Raw genomic sequence first — 19,226 nt, forward strand, 5'->3', positions numbered from 1 at the left:
GCTGAGTGCCAGACCAGTGCCTTATAACCGCACGAAGAGTCTTCCTCGGCTATTATCGGACCTCTTGGAGCACTCAGTGACCGCCTTTCCGTTGTTAATTAGCCACTGGCTCAGCCAAAAGCAGGACACCCCCCCCCCCCCCCCCCACACACACACACACACGGAAGGCGAGCCTGGCAGCTCAGGGTCATGCGCACCACGTGGCTGAGGCTGCATAGCGGATAGCAGAGCCATTGGTTACATTGTGGCAGTTGACAGACTCCTAGTCTTCCCTGCAGAGCCGGTAGCTTACTAGCATGAGTGACTCCGCTGCCGTCCAATCGTAATACACATTGTCTCATGTCCGACCCGCCTGCCGGACAAATTGTCCAATCAGCGCACAGGAGTATAACGGATCATACCGTCGGGTATTCGGAGGTCAAACGGACCAATCAGCAGGGAGCAGATTTCCTACCAACGGGAGAAAAGATGTGGCATAGTAGGTGCGGACTATTGGCTATTAGATCTATCAGTCTTTGCACACTCGGCTCTCTATTGGTTACTCCGAGATGGAGGGTGGTTTCCGGGGGCGGAGAAGGTATATAAGGGGCGGACAAAGGCGCCGGCGAGGCCGTTTGGCGGAGCCGCCATTTTGTGCGCAAGGCGCCGAGCCTCAGGAGAAGAGAGGAACAGCGGCGCCATGTCTCGGGATCGGTTCCGCAGCCGAGGCGGTGGCGGTTTCCACCGGCGCGGAGGCGGTGGCGGAGGCCGGGGAGGCCCCAACCACGATTTCCGGTCTCCACCGCCCGGCATGGGGCTTGGTCAGAACCGCGGCCCCCTGGGGGGCGGCCCGCCTGGCGGGGTCCCGAAGCCCGAACCCCCGAAGCCGCCCGTCTCGACCGCCACGCCGCCCGCCTCGTCCGCGTCCGTTACTGCCACGGCCTCGGGTTCCTCCGGCAGCCAGGCCGGCCCTGGGGCCCCGGCGGGGCCCACCCCGGCCGCGGGACAGCAACAGCCGCAGGCCCCGGCGGGCGCCGCTGCCGCCCCTCCTTCCACCCCGGCCGGCCCTGGGGGGCAGGCGCAGCCGAAGCCGAGCCCCACCCCTGTCGGCGGCCCCAAGAAAGGTCAGGGCCAGTCTCCGGGCGGGGGGCCCAAGGGTCCGGGGGGCCCCCAGCAGGGCCCCGGCGGCCCGCACCCCAAGGGGGGGCAGGGACACCGCGGCGGCCCGGGCGGCGAGCAGCGCGGGCGCGGCCCGGGCCCGCAGCACCAAGGGCAGGGCCTCAGTTTGCAGCAGGGCTCGGCCGGAGGCAGCGGCGAGAAGACCACGGACGAGGTGAGCGAGTCCGGGATCCCCTCCCCCACCGCTACAAGATGGCGGCGGCGGCGCTCGGCCTCCCCGCGCGCCCGGCGCCATCTTGAAGGGAGCCGCGGGGATGTGCCGAGGGGCGCGCCGGGCTGGCCGTACCGTGTGGAGGGGCGTGCTCCTTGGGGGGGGCGAGGAGATACCCCTGCACGGGGCCGGGGACGTGGCTCTGCGGAGGGAAGGTGCAGTGGGCCCATTGGACGGGGCTACTCCCTGCCGAGGGTGCGTGGCCTTGCCTAAATGCGGGGCGGGTTACGGCAGGGAATGAGGCCCCCCGACAGACCGCGTAGGCGCAGTTTGCATATTGGTGACTAAACCCCGTTACAGCTAGAGGGCTGGCTGGGGTACCTGTGACCATACGGGCTCCTGCTTGTGTTGATGTGGGCGACGTGCGATATTTGGTGGGCGGGGCCGTACTGTGATCAAGAGGGTGGCAGCGGTCTGAGCTCCTTTGATTGAAGGCTTGCAGCTGGTGTGAAAGCCACGGGTCTTTGAACTGGTCTCTGTTTTTTTGTAGGGCTTTAAAGCAAATTTGTCCCTTCTGAGGCGACCTGGAGAGAAGACTTACACCCAACGTTGCCGTCTGTTTGTGGGGAACTTGCCTGCTGATATTACAGATGAAGAATTCAAAAGATTATTTGCTAAATATGGGGAGCCTGGAGAGGTTTTTATCAACAAGGGGAAAGGATTTGGATTCATTAAATTGGTGGGTTCTCATACTATAGCCATTTAAATGTGTTATTGTTCAGCTAAATTACGGCGAGACAATTGTTTTGTTGAAACTGGGTCTCATTAAATTTTTTTCAGGAATCCAGAGCACTGGCTGAAATTGCAAAGGCAGAACTTGATGATATTCCTATGAGGGGCCGACAGCTTCGAGTTCGTTTTGCCACACATGCTGCTGCTCTTTCTGTGCGTAATCTTTCACCATATGTGTCCAATGAGTTGTTGGAGGAAGCTTTTTCACAGTTTGGTCCAGTTGAAAGAGCTGTTGTGATTGTAGATGATCGTGGCAGATCGACAGGAAAAGGCATTGTTGAATTTGCATCTAAGCCAGCTGCAAGGAAAGCATTTGAACGGTGCACTGAAGGAGTATTCTTGTTGACAACGTAAGCTATTTGACTATATAGAAATGTATCTTACTTAAACATGGCAGTTAGAGGTACACATTTAGTCTTTTACTGCCATTTTATCACAAGTTAGCTTAAGTGATAATTGTTATAAACAAATTTTCCTCTAAAAGCTGCAAGCAGCATTCATACTAGAAAAATCTGATTTTTGTTTTTGTTTAGTACTCCTAGGCCAGTTATTGTGGAACCACTTGAACAACTGGATGATGAAGATGGTCTTCCAGAAAAGCTTGCTCAGAAGAATCCAATGTATCAGAAGTAGGGGCACTCTCTTTTCCTCCACATAGAGCTAAGGCATATTGATCTCAAATATATTACGGTTTTCAGAGTAGTAGCTGTGTTAGTCTGTATTCGCAAAAAGAAAAGGAGTACTTGTGGCACCTTAGAGACTAACAAATTTATTTGAGCATGAGCTCAAAAGCTTATGCTCAAACATATTACAGTAAATGATAGTTTAGCATATGTACCTTATGATTTTTAAAACAAACTTTGTGTTTGTGGATATCTAAGCACTATACCCAGATGTGCAGACACTTTTCTTAACCTGTGTAGTAATGTAATTTTTTTAACATTAGCTTTCATAAAATTTTTGCTATGAAGCCAATGTTGAATTTGACAACATCATAGGTTATTTTTCTTTCTATCCACTAAAATAACTTTAAAATCACTGTTCTGCATAAAAATAGCTTTACTAATTTTACAAGTAATACAAAAAAATTTCTTTGCTTTGTGCACTTAATAGCACTTTGGGAGTTTTCACACAGCAACAGAGAAGAAGGAAATTAAAAAAGCACAAACATTGCAATGGCAGTTGTAGTATCTGATGCTGGGTAAAATGTTCAGATGTACCCAAATCATTATTGAAAATGGGAATTCTTAACTACATCTGAAAATTGTTTAAAAAAGAGATTTCAAGTTGATGCCACTTTAATGAAATGTTTTAATGTTAATGGTTTGTAACCAACACATTCAGAAAAGTTTAAACAAAAATGATATTTCAGAGAATTGCAGTGATAAAGATGTGGATATCATTTGACTTTTCAATGAGCTGTGGGTGTAAATACCCTTTCTCAGTCCAACTGCTGAGTCACTTATCCTCATGAGCAGAGTCTGTGGTTCATTAACTGTGAAACAGAATTTTTTTCTAATTCTAATATAAAAAACGTGTTTTGGACCTAGCTAACAATGTGTTCCTCCTTTGTTTATTAATTTCCTGCAAGAAATTACTGCTTCTATTAGTGGGATTTTCTAGATTCTTCTGAACATCTGGCCTGTGGTAGAATATGTAGTGTCAGCAGCATAGTTTTAGAAAAGACTTTAAAACTCTAAGCATAATTTGAATATTTCTTGAAAATACTGTGACTTAGGAAGAAACTGGTTAATTTTGAACTCTGTATTTAAGTGACCCTGTTACACAGCTCCTCTTTTAAATTCATTATTAGTAAATATTTTCTATTCCATTTGTAGGGAAAGAGAAACTCCACCCCGCTTTGCTCAGCATGGCAGTTTTGAATTTGAATATTCCCAGAGGTGGAAATCCTTAGATGAAATGGAAAAACAGCAAAGAGATCAGGTGGAGAAAAACATGAAAGATGCCAAGGACAAACTTGAAAGTGAAATGGAAGATGCCTATCATGAACATCAGGCAAATCTCTTGCGTCAAGGTGATTGGCACTAATTCTTCTGTTGCCTTTGTTTTCTGGTTGTGTGGGCTATTTATACAAATAGTCGTATTATATGGATGTTTGTGTTTTAGGTTTTCATTAACTGATCCACAATAAACAGCCAAGTGGAGCTTGAGAATTGTTTTTAAAAAGTACCTTGCAATTTAAATCTTGCTTCCTGATCCCTGTAAATTTTATTTTGCATAAAAATATGGGAGCCTGTTAATTGACTTTGTATAGTCTGGGTGTACATTGTTATCGTGGCTTTGCGAGACTGGGAATTCTGGTTGCTCAGTAGGCTGCTGTGAGGAGAAAAAGCTTACCACAAAGTTGTCAGTTTGTTTTTCAGGGTTTTTTGTGAGTATAGCACAAATTCTGTTTGGCCAACTGTAATTTAAAAGGGGAATGGTTTATAATGACTCTAATTGAGAAAAGCAGTCCTGTTTCAGTATCAGTTGTGTGCCATGTAGAACTTAAATGGGGCTAGGGTAAGTGGTTGAAGTGAGCTAACACTCTGTAAGAATAAAAACTTATACAAGGAAAAAATATGTACAAAGGGGATATTGACAAACTATTTTTTTTCCAGACCTTATGAGGCGTCAAGAAGAATTGAGGCGTATGGAGGAACTTCATAATCAAGAAATGCAGAAACGCAAGGAAATTCAGCTGAGGTAGGCCTGGATTTGATAAACAAGATCTTGTCACTAAAAACTAAATTGACTACTGTGCAACAATGTTCTTTGTGCAAATGACAGTTGTGCATGTGCTGATACAATTGCAAGTTGAGGTTTGCATGTTAAAGCTAGCTTATTTTTACTTGAACGTCTTGAGATTTGAATCGTAGGTATTTTTGAGTGGTGTCCAAAAACTACTTAGCATTACATGGTTAATCTTTAGCTCTTACTGAAGTTGAATTCACTTAATCTTTTCATCCACCAATCACCAGCACACATTGTGAGATGCTCACTCTTTATGTTCAGGTTGGTTATATACATATTAAGCGTGTAAATATTGTGCTTTTTGAGGTATAATAACACACAATTATCAGGCAGGAGGAAGAACGTCGTAGACGGGAAGAAGAAATGATGATTCGCCAGCGTGAGATGGAAGAACAGATGAGAAGACAGAGAGAAGAGAATTACAGTAGAATGGGTTACATGGATCCAGTAAGTATTAACAAAATAAAGCCTTGTGGTTTATGGATAATTAAACTAATTTGAGATGCTACTGGGATTTTCTTAGTTTCAAAAAATAGTTCAAAGTAACTAATAACCATGTAATTTTGGTAGGTGAATGGATACTGTTAAATGTTGCATCTGCTTCATGAAATGCAGGCCTTCAAAAGGGGAACAGAACTGATTACTCATTCTGATCTGTTTTTGCCTTTGCAGAGAGAGAGAGACATGAGAATGGGTGGTGCTAGCACAATGAACATGGGAGGTAAGGATTGTTAAATGCATTTACATAGTTAACATATAACTTGTCAGAATATGATTATGTATGTTTCTTTCTTAGATCCCTATGGTGCAGCAGCTCAGAAATTCCCACCTATGGGTGGTGGCGGTGGTGGCGGCATAGGTTATGAAGCCAGTCCTGGTGTTGGCCAACCAGCCATGAGTGGTTCTATGATGGGAAGTGACATGGTAATGTATCCTGTGGTGGCTTTACTTTAGTAGGGGGGAAATTGAGGCAGGAAATTCTGAACTCTACCAATTTTTGAATGGTAGATGGTTTAAATCTCTCTAAGTACTGACTGCTTTTTTGTCAGTGTATGTAATAGCAATATTAAGGACTAGTCTGGCAGTATGTACAGTAATTCAGTTTTTGAGTGGTCATTTAGACAGAAGTTGTCTGTAAACAAATTCAAATGTGCATATGTGCTGGTAACCCTGTTACTGGTTGGGTTTTGAGTACCTGCATTATATTTAGCCTTGGAAGGATTTTTTCATCAATTTTGATGTTTCAAAATACTGGATTGATTTCCAACAGCTTAAATTTTTGCTCTAACAAGAAATAAGGCTTATTTATCAAGATGTAATTACTTAAAAATTAATTTACAACAAATTGACACAGGAGAGCTTGAAGCGTGTCAATTCTATCTAAAACTATTTCATAATTGTATCAATTGTCAGCAAGTGCTATGTTCTACTCTTGTTCTCCAATGTGTAATTACTGAGACCAATTAAAATCTGGTCCTTCCAAGCCTAATTACAAAATCAGTGCACCCTTGCATTGATAACTGCAAAATGCAAACTGTACTCATGTATGTTTATGCAAAAGATTACTCATCACCGCCAACTTGTGAGTAATCAGATGGCAAACAGTATACCATATTGTGTGCTAATGTTTGCCATAATATCAAAAGAGCAGAAATGCAGTTAGCAGCCTTAGGCATGTTTAGATATTCCCAGTACTCCTTGACCTTAGTCATTTTGTGACTCCTATCTGACAAAAGAATGATAGCCTGTTCTTCTTGTTTCCCACTTGTTGGGCATGACTGTAGATGCAGGTTCTTAATCTACTGCATACCTCATGTTTAGAGGTATGTTTCCAAACAATACTATTTTTGGCACACTAAATGTGTGCATGGGGTTGGAGTCTGCTTGGTGCTATCCCACTGGAGCAGTGCTGACAGAAATGCTTTAATAGGCTGGAAGTCTATTCTGGGTCAAGTGGTTGATGGTAGTATGCTTCCACCTTCCCTGTCGAGGATACACACCCTCTGGCACAAAATGCAGATAATCTTTTTCTGGGTGGGTTTAAGGTTAGACTGTACTCAGGCCTCTGGCTTCATATGGTGTGCTACCACAGTAGCTTACCAGGTATCTTCTTTTTATGGAAACCATACCTCTGGTATCTAACTTTGCAAAGCATTGATTCAGTAGATGATGCTGCTGGCCTTAATGCATCTATAATCTACTGATAACATTTTTAAGCAATTCATAAGTGTCAAGTGAACAGTTAGGTAGTCTGTGGCGAATGCTGTGTACATTTTTTTCCTCATTTTAAAAGTCTTGGTACAGGTGCATGTTGAACTTGCGTAATATTTTAAAACAACTTGATACCATCAAAACGTGGCTGTTAAGATGGTTTAACTGCCTAAAGTTCCCTAGGACATGGCTCTCTATGCCACGAAGTGCAGTCCCAGTTATTAAACTTAAGAGTTGCAATTAGGTTTTAGTTGGTGTATAAACTTTGTAAAGAAGACATGAATTATGGAGAAGCTAGAAACTCCTTGTTTTCTGAAAATTCCTTCCTCAGAAAGATTGAAGCTAACTTTTAAATAATTCTGTGCCAGTAACGGGAGAAAAGTCTGAATTAACCCATGGTCTGTATTTACAGACTTAATTTAGTAAATTGAAATTACTGTTCTTTCAGGGGGTAGTGAAACTTTTATTTGAAAAGGAAGTTGAAAGCTATCTTCGACTTCACAGTATTGATGTAACTTTTAGAGATCTGCTGCCAGCCACACCTACTTGCTTATCTGGTAGCTTGGTAGAAATACGTGCAGCTAGATGCATTAGTAAAGATATTTGAAGTCTCTGCTTTATTGCAGTCCAATTCATTGTTTGCAACTCTGATGGGGAGACAGTCCCTGAAGTCTTTTAATAATTGTAAAGTCTTAGTGGACTTTCCAAGAGCTTGTGGTGAAGCTGGGAAGGGAGGGGGGCTTTAATGGGTGCACTTGGTGAAATGCACAAAGGGCAAACTTGAAACACTGTGACTAAAATGTAGTTCTGTGAATCCATTTTTACATTTGGTTATATAGCAATAGACCTGAAAATGTGAGAATAAATTAAGGTCTTTTGATCAAGCAATTGTGTTGGTTAGGTAAATCACTGCTTTATTAGCCTTTCACATTTTTCATTCTTGTAATCCAGTAGCACTGTATTACAGTTGTTTGTTTTACTACTTAAGGCTTCTGCAGTTTAGTCAGCAGATGTAGTCTTAAAGCCCATCTTGAAAAGCACATGGTCTCTAATGCAGCACATGCCATTAACTGGTGAGTAGGCATCCTCTTTACAATGACATTTTATTAATGTCAGCTCATACTTCAGTGAACTGAATCTGCCTTTTCTGGCTAGGTTTATTTGGAAATAACTTATTGACGTAAACAAAACCTGTACTGAACTAAAGTTGAGTTTGCAAGCTGTTTGCGTAAACTTGGTTGAAAATTGCTAGAGCTCATTTTGGAAAGGGTGTTAATTCACATCTGCACTAATGCTTACATTTCTAGCACTGCAGGGAATATCTGTTCTTTGTAACAGATGTATGAGAATGCATCAAGTTGGGAACATACCTCAAGGCATGTTTTACAATAAACTAATTTTTAAATTACCCTTTTTTCCTTTCTATGTTCCCGGTACCTGTGGATCGGCTCAATGGTGATTGTATCGACGAACCTTGACTACGGAACCTTCTAAAAATATATACTTAACACACATGGACATCAACTACATATAATGAACTGTTAATATATTGTTCCAATAGCGTGCTGAACGCTTTGGGCAGGGAGGTGCGGGGCCTGTGGGTGGCCAGGGCCCTAGAGGAATGGGGCCTGGAACACCAGCAGGATATGGTAGAGGGAGAGAAGAATATGAAGGCCCAAACAAAAAGCCCCGGTTTTAGATGTGACCAGTAGTTTCATTCCAGTTTGTTTTTGTCTGCCTTGTTTAGACACCAACTTTTTAATTCTTGCATTTTAGTAAGAAAGCTACATTTTTATGGATGTTAGAAACTAGTGACCTAATATTTGTAAGTGGTCTGTTTGGACAAGTAAAATTTAATTATGTAATGCAGTGTTTCAAAAAAAATTTAGCTTTTTTTTGATGTATAACATCCCTAACTTGATGGCAGTGTACCAACTTTTTTTTACTGTGCTTCAAATAAATAGAATACTAAATGTAGTAACTATTCTGATCTTAAACTCGCCATTCACGGTTCTAAATGAGGCTAAATGCCATACCTTTCAACATAGAAGAAATGAGTCTTGGATTTAGAGGTCTGATTTAGACCAGGATGTGGAAAATTAGCTTAAGGGTGAGGCCTCCTCCTGTTATGCCTCAAGCTTTAAGTTTGGGTCAAATAGTTGTAGACCGATACTTGATCTTCCAATGGATACAGATTTTCAGAGCATTCGTTATACTGCAATATGGAAATTGTGCAAGTGTTGTAAGATGCAGTAATGGAAACTAAACTGCAAATGAGGCTGCTGTCATGTAATGAGTTTTAGATTTTAACAATGGAGGGTGGGTTGGTAACAGACTTCTCTTTGGCATCCACTGCTTGAAATCTTTAAAGAAGTTGAAAAGGTCACTTTTTAAAAGAAATCCACAGAATGGCTTGGATTGACTTCCCAATTAAAGGGCTGTAAATGTGACAATGTTAGTTTTATACATAAGCTGTCTGCCTGAGATGCAGGGTTGGCCTGGTTCAGTATTTAATACCTAACTGAAATTGCTTGGTAAGAAGACCAGGGAGTATTGAGTAAAACAAGGTGGTTTTTAATATGTACTCTGTAACTTGCTAACTATGCTAATTGAATGGACTAACTCTTACAGTTCAGAAATCAACTAGGGTTAATGTCAGGGGTCTGTAAAAACTGAAGTTATCTTTCATAGACCTTGTAGTACTTAAATCCTAAAATGCATCATGTTAAATTCAGATAAATAAATAGCCTCTTGCACTGTAGTAGGGCGCTCAGCTTTTTTTGAGTCATGCCCAGTCTTCGCATTTCTTAGGTGCTTCTGCTGCCCAGGTGCCAGGTCACAGTGCAACTTAAGTTTGGCTCAGCTCACCGCACCTTCTGGTTGAGAACCCCTGTTTTGATATTGTCAGATCTTAATGCTGACATTTGGAAGGCAAGAGTAGGACTAAACCTGGAGTTCAATAGCTACTGTTAACATAGTACAAATAAAACTCCCTCTTAAGAGTCTGACAGAGGAGATGGTTTGATGAATTTACAGTTTGCTGTCCATTTAATTAAACCCCATAAGAATTCAAGATATGCGGGACTTCATTACCGTTATTGTGCCTGACAAGCTGGGAGCATGGCTTCCCAGTGTAAAATGCCTTGGTGTTAAGACAGGATACATCAACCTGTGCAAAGTTGGTAAACTTACTTGGTTTGGTTGTATTTTTACCTGACTCCCAAAATGTTGAGCATTCTGTGAATAGTTTTAATTGTTAGAAGGTCTTTCCACTGTTTGTGCTAAGCATTGGCTAATCCTAAATTTTGTCTCTCTGGATAAAGTTTTAGTGTTTAGATTTCATTACCTTGGAATACAAACAGTCTGTCTTCAGAAGTGAGCGCTGTTTAAATGCTGACTGTTAAACTTCAATTGTAAAATACTGGCAAGCTGTGAAATGTTGATAACCAGCTGTGTGACTAAATATTAAGTGTCTAAATAGAGACTCAGCCAGTTTGGCAAATCTGTTCCTATTTTCCCAGAACTTTTTAAAGAGGGTAGATGACACTTTACCACTATGAATTGAAATGTAGGAAATCTTAGATCAGCAGTTCTTAAACTGGAGATCAAGTGGCTGGGATCCTTTGTATAGGATTCTTAGTTTAAAATCAGCAGTCCAATTACAACTTGTATGAATTTTATAGTAGGGACTCAATGCAAATACTTTCAAAAGGGTGTTCGTGGACACCCACAGAGGGTGAAAGTGTCTGAGATGGGGAACTCTGACCGTAAACATTAAATTAATTTTTTTCAGTTTATTTTTCAGATTACATGTCATTCTTTATTAAAGAGATGCTGGCACATATCCTAAAATGCTTTCTTTTGTAGTACTGTAACTTTGAAGAGTGAAGGATGCTGATGTCCTAAATCATTATCTTCCAGAGGTTTTCTTTTTAGTACCCCTATTTGTATGTAAGCTGTTGCTATGTCTTAAAAATAGACAGTTTGCGAAACTGTGTTTAGCAAACCTATACTGAAAGATTCAGCAGTTTCTACAACATTTTGAAATAGTTTTATTAAACAGTGTACCCAGTGTTGTAGTTGCATAAGCAGACTTTTTTAAAAAACAGTCAAGTCCTGCTTTGAGTTGCGTGTGTTAAACAGGCATACAGTAGCTTCTGCCCAATTGGATTTCAAAACCTTTTTAAAGGTACAGTCTTAAAAGCTGACAGACAAATGTCAGAATTTTAAAATTTTATACCCAGTTATTAAGTTGGTGGGAGGTGTTAAGGAAGTTGTCATGTTCCTGTGGTCTTTCCCCATGGTTCTGTGGTTTTGGAGTCTTCACAAAGTCAGGTGATTTACATAACTGAAGTGTAAAGGGTTTTCAAATCCTTTAAGAAAAGTCCTTGGTCTGGCAGACCCGTTTCTAGATGGTTTAGACCACCATGTAGAACCTTTTTTTGTACTGGACTTAGAGAAAATATTGGCTTTTACAATTTAGTCTGCTTTAATTAAATTGAGCCCATTTAAACTTTTAATCTGCTGCATATAGAAATGGGTATCCTTTTGCATGTTTTCACACTTCCTTAAAAATGAATACAGAGCATATCTACAGTACTATGTAGATACATCACACCACCTAATAGAAATACAGCTTATGAGAAATTGAAACTGCTTTTGAGAGATTTTGTGGTATTTTTATGGTAGAAAAATTCTTGGCTTCTCCTTGGCGGCAGCCACTTACTGTGGCAGCAAGTTTTTGCTGGAGTTTTTGAGACTGCAATTTTACACTCTTAAAAGTAGTGGCCTGCTACATAACTGCACTTAGCCAGCATTTCTGCAGTTCATAACTGTGAGGAACGTAGTACCACAAATGGCAATGGACATTAGGACCCGGATGTAGTATTCCTGCTTGCTCCGAGATTCTCATTGCCGACTGCGTACAGGTAGGTAACAAGCAATATAATATAACTTGGTGACTTTCTGTGTAACCTTATTCTGTGGGTATTCTGACATCACACTTCCGACTATGAAATTACAGTGCAGCACTCTTCATACTTGTATAATGTTTAGGTTGCATCAAAGTTGCGTGGCTTTCGGTTTTAAGCTGTATCTTTTTCAGCAGCAATAAGCAACTTATTGCAATTCTTAGATAAATATCTCAGACCCGATTCCTTTGTACATGTGTGACTTGGCTTGTGTGGATTTTCTTAAAGTACATTGTAATGAAGAAGATATTCTTAGGTGAGCTCTGTGGGGAAGAGGGAATGTGATTTTAGAACGATTTAACTAGTCAACTGGGTGCAATTTGCACCTAGAAAACCTGTCACTTGTATTAACTTTCTGTAGTAGCAAAATATCCCATCTGCAGTGCATCCCCTTGTAGAGTCTTGGCTATTATAGAAAATATATTGGTAATCATTGCTCTAGCCTTCAATGAACTAGGTGATAAAGATGTAAAACTCACTGTAGTGAGTTTTAATACTGGGTCTAAGTACTTCTCAGGTCATAAATTGTTCAAATATCTCCATTATTAGTTTTCAGGGTTTATCAACTTAAGATACGCTTGTTTTAATTTTTAGGTGACAGTGATCATGATATATGTTCAATTAAAGTCAACTGAATATGCTGGGAATCTGTGGATTCCTGTCTTTACATATTCATCTTGGTAGTGAATGTACTGATCAAAGTAGCTTAATTTTTCATCAAAATATCTTTCAAGTGTGTGCTTATTCTAAATTCACTGCTTGAAATACCAGATATGGTGTTTCAAAAGGTTACATACCTAAATGTTTCCAAACTTCCGAATGTGTCGACCTTCAGCTCCTATCTGCTTTGTTGTGCTAGTTAGCTGTAACTACAGGGTCTGAATGTCATACGTTTCCTTATTTCATCCCCTGATCTGGTTCTTGGCAATGCATAAGAAACCTTTTTCAGAGGTATTGCGAGGGTTTTTCAACTTGAGATGCAAAGTTTTACTTTGCATACTTGTTTCTGGTGTACATTTTTGTCAAATTTGGACATTATACTTCTGTATTGTATCTTCCAAGAAAGAATCTTACTCACTGGTAAGCAGTTTATAAACTAGATAGGCTTGCCCTCTACTGTTTGTATTCATGTTCTTTTGAAAAGTCAAAGTAATTTCTGCACTTCATAACTCAGATAGTAACAGCTCTTTAGTTACATTGAATGTGTAGCTGAACTTAAGCTGTTCAACCTGTGACACCATTAGTCTTTAAGCCAGTTTGGGCTGTTGCCATTGTTTAGAGTTTTCTATGAGTAAAATTGAATAATGAAATTGGCAGTATGTTTGCTGTGAAACTGCAAGAATTGGATTATTAGGTATCTCTAAACCAACAGTCAGGTCTGTTCAGTTTTGCCAGTGTGCTGGGTATTTACTAGACACGTGACTTACCTTCAGGAACATCATGGAGGGGTTATATGGACACATCTACCTTCTTCTGAATACTTGGAATGGTAATAGGCTTTTTACACTCTTGGAGCAAGCAATTTGTGACAAAGCAATGGGTTTCATACTAGCTTTGATTTGTCTGCAGTAACGAAACTTAGTGCAGTAGGTTTCTTAAACAAATAGGCATGTCTATTTTAAGCAAACAACTTGTAATAAGTGGGTATGAGAAATAACAGTACACTGAAGTGCTTGCATTGTGTTTCATCTTGGTTTTATCTTTTTCTCTATAAACTATACTTTTCCCAAAAGTTTATCTGAAGCTCGGAAGTGTGGTGCCAGAATACATATGCGTACCTGTTAGATCAGATACTGGTGCTGTCAGGGGAGAGCACAGCACAGTGTAGCATATGGGGGCTTTTACTGTAACATTAAGCATATCAAGTCTTGCTTGCAGTTTCCCCAATAGCAAAACACTAAACAGCTAAATATTGAGGCCTGTGAGTAGTTTTAGGACTTGAGCGGTATTGGGGTTGCATGTCTGTTAATCATTGCCAGCTGCAGTGACATGATCAGGAAGGCCTGTGCGTTGTAACATGTTAAATGAGGCTAAGCATGTTGGAGAAATTGCATAGTGTGCTGTTTTGGACTGTTACTTGGCTTCTTCCACTACTAGCAAGGCTGGAATCAACTGATCAGCTTCTGATTTCTCTCCATATCAGCTAGTGGGGTTTTTAAATGGTTGCCTACTGGAAAAGAAAAAAATGGGAGGATTGGCCTTCTCCCATGTATGTCATTGCTGCTAGATAATGATTGACAAGTTAGGACTCGATTGTGCAATCCCACAGTGGACTGTGAATACCCCACCTATAAATGTTGCTTTTGAACACCAGTACTGAAGAGCTATCTGGGGAAAAGGGGGTGGCTACAAGTGCATAATCTGGAGTGTTGAAAAGATGCACAAAGATATAGTATCCCTTATGCATGGTGTTTGGTGCTACAGCATAGAAAACAAAATGTGCATACTAAATTTTGTCTATTGTTGATTTATAATTCAGTGTCAACACTGTACTAAGAGGTGGGTTTGATATTAAATTTGGGTGTCTCATCCCCTTGGCTGGCTAAGTAGCATTGTGAAGGCAGTGTGCTTTGCCTCCGACTAATAGTGTGCACAGAACTTTGTACAGACTTGTCCCTAGTTGCTGATGAGTAGATCTTCATTCAGCCCCTTGCAGTTTGCCCTCAACATAGCTGTAGTGAAAGGCTTAATATGCAGGGGAGGGGGGGAGCTGTGACAGAATGAAGGTAATGAAAAGCACATGACAAACTCTAGTGTCTTCCTTTGGATTGCAATGCACTTTTAGGATTCTTGGGCTGGGCACAGCTAGTATCAGGAACACTTTGCTTCATCCATATGGAGCGTGGATTACTACAGATAAGCCAAACTGTGGTTAAATAACTAGTATAGTTTCACAGTTACATACCTTCACATAAGGGATAGTATACCTCTGACTGCAATCAAACTTCATTGTACTCAGACTGGTGAAGCTAGCAGTTATGGCTTGGTGTTCAGATTAGGTGCAGTTCTTCACTCAACCACCTGCATATTCTTTTACTTTCTTACAAGTGTTTAGACTAGCCTATTTCTGCCCCTTATACTACTTCCACCTAGTATTTTTGAATAATTTGTAAATTCCCTCATAACTAATCAGTCCATGTATCTTTTAAACTTTTACTTTTAATTTAAAGGTTAGAATTTTGTAATGGGTTAGAACTTTGTTTTCAGAAACTTCCTAGTGTGTATATTTTTATAATTTCAGTTGTTATCCTTTAGGTGAAGATGATGCAAGCTGAGTGAAACAAACGTGCTCATCCATGTGAAGTAAGCATATCTGTTGATCTTTCATTTTAAAAAAAAGTTCAGAAACTGTGGTCTGTCTAAAGGGCTATGGCATAGTGCTGGTGGTGGTTCTTGTTTCCAGTAGCTAAATTGTGTTAAACTTACATTTTTGTGTAAGCAATTGCAGTAGTTGCCACAGGCAGCCCATTTTAATAGCAAATGGGGGAGAGTAGGTAGTTCTCAAACAATCTTGTTGGTATGGTTCACCCTCTGAATACATTTTTGGGAACCCCTGCCATAGAGTTAACATGCTTTTTAAACCTTCAAGGTAAGTAGTTACGATTCTGCAAGCTGTCATTTTTGGTTGGTCATGTTCTACTTTAGACTCCAAACTTCCTCTTAATTCCATGGCCTCTACTTTGCTGAGATGCTGCACCTCATAAAGGAATGGCCAAATGGAGAGTCACCAAATAAGTAATGGAGAGTCACCAAATAAGTGACTTGTATTTGGGGAGTATAAAATCATTTTATGGGAGACATAACTTACGTATTTTCTCCTTACTCAACAGTAGAGCCTGAGCACAATCCAGACTGTGACCTGATGTCAGGTGATGTGGAGTAGCCAGACTGCAAAGTGAATGGGGTGAGTAGTAGATTAATCTTGGGATACTGAGTTTGTAAGAAGAAATGACCCGAAGTGTACTTAGCAGTTTCTGCCTAAAACTTGACCTGATCTTAATATAGATTCTTAAGGTCAGAAGTAAATCTTCAATGGATTGTATATAAAAGCTTTTAATCTTTCTTTTGTAGAACCAAGATAAGCATTGTTTGAGGCTTTCCGGCTCTGCAGCATCAATAAACCCTGCTCACTGAACTCTACAGATGCTCAGACAAAAACAAGGAACCTAACATATTAATTTCAAGCACCATAAGAAATGCATGGTGCATTAGGAGGAGAGGTTTAGGGCAGATAGCGTAGCTCTTGAGTAAAACAATTACCTAAATTAAACTCGATGCAAAAAATTAGTTCTGCTTTTCATCTTCAAAACATTTTACAAACAGTTGAACTTCACAGCACCCAGCAAGGTAGGTGAATCAATATTATACCTGTTTTTTATATGTGGGGGAGCAAGCAGATAGTAGGTAGTATGCAGGGACCATAAGGAGGAATCTGCAGAGCTGGAATTAAACTAGAGTTCTTTTCTCCCACCATTTGACTAGACTTCAGTCTAAAACACTTACAGAATATTATGCCAGTTTTTAAAACCACAGACCCGGGGGAAACTTGCTAAATATTTTCTTTTGGACTGTTAATGGTTGTATGCATCTGATCTATCCTTTAGGCAGATTGAACAGAATGAACACTTTACATCACTGGTTTCAAAAAAGATCCTTACGAGTTGATTCCTAGTGCTATGTGGTCCAATTCAGAACTGCTTCTGTGTCCCTGTTTCTATGCTATTCACTTAATCCCAGGTGTATCCTGAAAGTTTATATACATTGCTAAAGAACATGTTGGCCAGATGCTTGATTTTTTTGTGTTCATTCAATATTTCTGTTAGTGATCTATGTATGAAGATTGCTGGTAACATCTCTAGAGTTTGGGGCTAACTTTGTTTTTGCATTCACAGGAAGAAGCAGTGTTTGAAGCCCAAAACCCAGTGGAGAGGACCTAAGGACTTAAGTGGCAATGTTTTTCTTCAATAAAATACTCAGTTGCTGTACAAATGACATTTCTGTTTTCTTAAGTTTTACTCCAGAAGTTAATTTAGTTGAACGTATTTATGTACTTTGGATATCACTGCTAAAAATGAGGTGGTGATTTGGGGTGGGGGGAGTGTAGCACAATGTGATAATCTGTGAACCCCTCCCCTAAGCATCCAAACATCAGTGTGTGGGGAATACTTAAGACTCTTGTCTTTTGAGCTTGTGTAAGCATTTGCATGGTTAATGTCTTCCAGTACTGTGCTGCACCTGTACTGAAGAAGGCAAACCCAAGATCCCAATGAAGCCTAGAAAGCAGTAGGCAGCTGCGTGAGCTGGGATGGGCAGTTGCCTATCATGTTTCCAAAACTAGAAGCCTGATTCTGAAAGTTCTTACTAGACAAAGCATCTTGTTCCAAAGTGCTCCCTTAAAGAGATCAGGTTCTTAATCAGACCAACTGCTTCTCCAGCAGTAGATCTCAAAATTGCAGTTACTCATTAGCCAGAGCCAGCTACCTACTGCAAAATAAGGTTGGTTGTGTAGAAAGCATGAATCCTGCAGCTGTCCAATCCTGTTGTAATGCTTTATTGCTTCAGTCCGTGGATGAGGATTTAAGTCTAGCAAAAAAGGCACATCGTGTCTTTACTTTTCCACTTCAGGAAAGAGTCAAGATAGCAGCTAAGTTAATGCTTTCATGATGAATCACAAAGGGATGTGACGACATTGCAGATGAAGCTTCACCTGTATTTATCTAGGTCCTTAAAGTGGTTTGGTTGGATAGTCAGTTTTATTGTGCCATCAAACATTTTGGCACCCAAGTGATTGCACTCAGTGTAGCAGCAGTCCTAGGTGAACACACTCTGGAATTCATTGGTCTTCCATTCTAATATGTCCATACCAAGAAAGCTGCCACAACCCAACCAGTGCTGGATGAAGGTGATTGCTGTGTTTAGCTTTGAATATCCATATTTCTGATCTTGTCCTGCCATGTGATACGGAGCAGCTCATGAAGTTTATGCTCTGCCAATAGCCATTATTGTGTGTGTATTCCTTTGCTAGCCAAGATTTGGGAGTAAACATTAGAACAGCGCAGATTACAGTAATCCCATTCATCCACACTAAGATAATACCAGCTAAATTTTTCCCATATGTAATCAACCTTTCAAATAAAAGATCAATCATGGGTTTCTACAGTGCTGTAGAAAATTTCTTAAAACAGCTGGATTAAGGGGTTAGGGAGAAGCAGCCTTTTGCTTCATTGCTGCATGGGTCAAACTGAACAGCAGTGTGACAAGATGTGGAAATTTGAGTAGGAAACCTGCTGTAAGCCCAGTGGAGGCTTAAGTGTTAAAAATTGAGTTAGTGTCTTAGATGTCCTGGGAACATTCTTGGCAATCCTTGGGGTGTTACTTGGGAGGGGAAGAGAGTACTAGATTGGAGCATATACATAATTGTGGGAAGTGTACCCATGCTGTAAGTGAACAATCAGCCACGTGTATGTTACAGGTGCTTGAAGTGTGATACCAGTGACTCCTGTTTTGGCTTTTGGTTTCCTAACCTTGCTCCCAAAAGTAGTATATCAGCAAGTGGAACAGTAAGTGGTATAACTGGCCTTGAGCTTCCCATCATGTGGTCTCAGTTATCCTTAACAAACCACCCTGTTCAGTATGGTTAGCAGTACCTGCTCAAAGCAGGCCCAGAGCTGGGGGCTGCAGCAGGGGGAGTCCTGCCCCACAGTTGCAATGCTGAGTTTGCTGTCAGGCTTTTCTTCATCATAACAAGCTTGTACTGAGCTGATTTCCAGTTATCCCTACAATCACTTCAGCATTTGTTCAGATACAGGACAATCTCCCCAGGAAAAGGGGGATTTCAGTTATTTGGCATCTCATCAGTCATTGCTCTTTCTTTCAAGCAGCTACAAAAAATGAGGGTTTCAGCTGCAGAGGGATGTCTGATGTTGCATTTTCTTTGTGTTAATGCAACCATTTGTCTGGCAAGCTTGTGGGCAAGTCCTCATGTTACATACTCAAGCTAACTTCCCTTTAGGTTTGGGTGGTAATTAGGTCCCATTTTACTCATCACTCATGAATATTACATAGCTGAACTGAATTATTCATGTTTGTTTAGACCTGAGCTAAACTGGAGGGGGGCAGATGGTCAGGGAAAGAGGCTTAGAGAACTCTTCCAGGACTAGGTCTCGCCACTGCCTTTGGGAAGTTAGAAA

At 40.9% G+C, this 19,226-nt stretch overlaps 1 protein-coding gene across 7 annotated transcripts; it reads left to right on the forward strand.

The window, feature by feature from the left end:
- The first annotated feature begins 595 nt into the window (after nucleotides 1-595).
- On the forward strand, nucleotides 596-17,028 carry SFPQ (splicing factor proline and glutamine rich). 7 transcript variants are annotated; one of them, XM_084652435.1, is made up of 13 exons: nucleotides 597-1,312; nucleotides 1,860-2,048; nucleotides 2,150-2,451; nucleotides 2,635-2,730; nucleotides 3,940-4,136; nucleotides 4,723-4,807; nucleotides 5,185-5,302; nucleotides 5,528-5,576; nucleotides 5,652-5,779; nucleotides 8,628-15,339; nucleotides 15,867-15,940; nucleotides 16,108-16,383; nucleotides 16,929-17,028. In XM_084652435.1, the coding sequence occupies exons 1-10, from the start codon at nucleotides 680-682 to the stop codon at nucleotides 8,763-8,765; spliced, it is 1,935 nt and encodes a 644-aa protein (XP_084508561.1). In that variant the 5' UTR covers nucleotides 597-679; the 3' UTR covers nucleotides 8,766-15,339; nucleotides 15,867-15,940; nucleotides 16,108-16,383; nucleotides 16,929-17,028. The 7 variants fall into 7 exon arrangements, with proteins under 7 accessions (XP_084508565.1, XP_084508566.1, XP_084508561.1 ...); XM_084652437.1 differs by having other exon boundaries at nucleotides 8,628-11,994; nucleotides 15,292-15,339; nucleotides 16,108-17,028; XM_084652438.1 differs by lacking the exon at nucleotides 16,108-16,383 and having other exon boundaries at nucleotides 8,628-11,994; nucleotides 15,292-15,339.
- The last annotated feature ends 2,198 nt before the right edge of the window (nucleotides 17,029-19,226 follow it).

Source organism: Lepidochelys olivacea (assembly GCF_965140295.1).
Source record: "Lepidochelys olivacea isolate rLepOli2 genome assembly, chromosome: 19".
In the NCBI taxonomy this organism is placed as follows: Eukaryota; Metazoa; Chordata; order Testudines; family Cheloniidae; genus Lepidochelys; species Lepidochelys olivacea.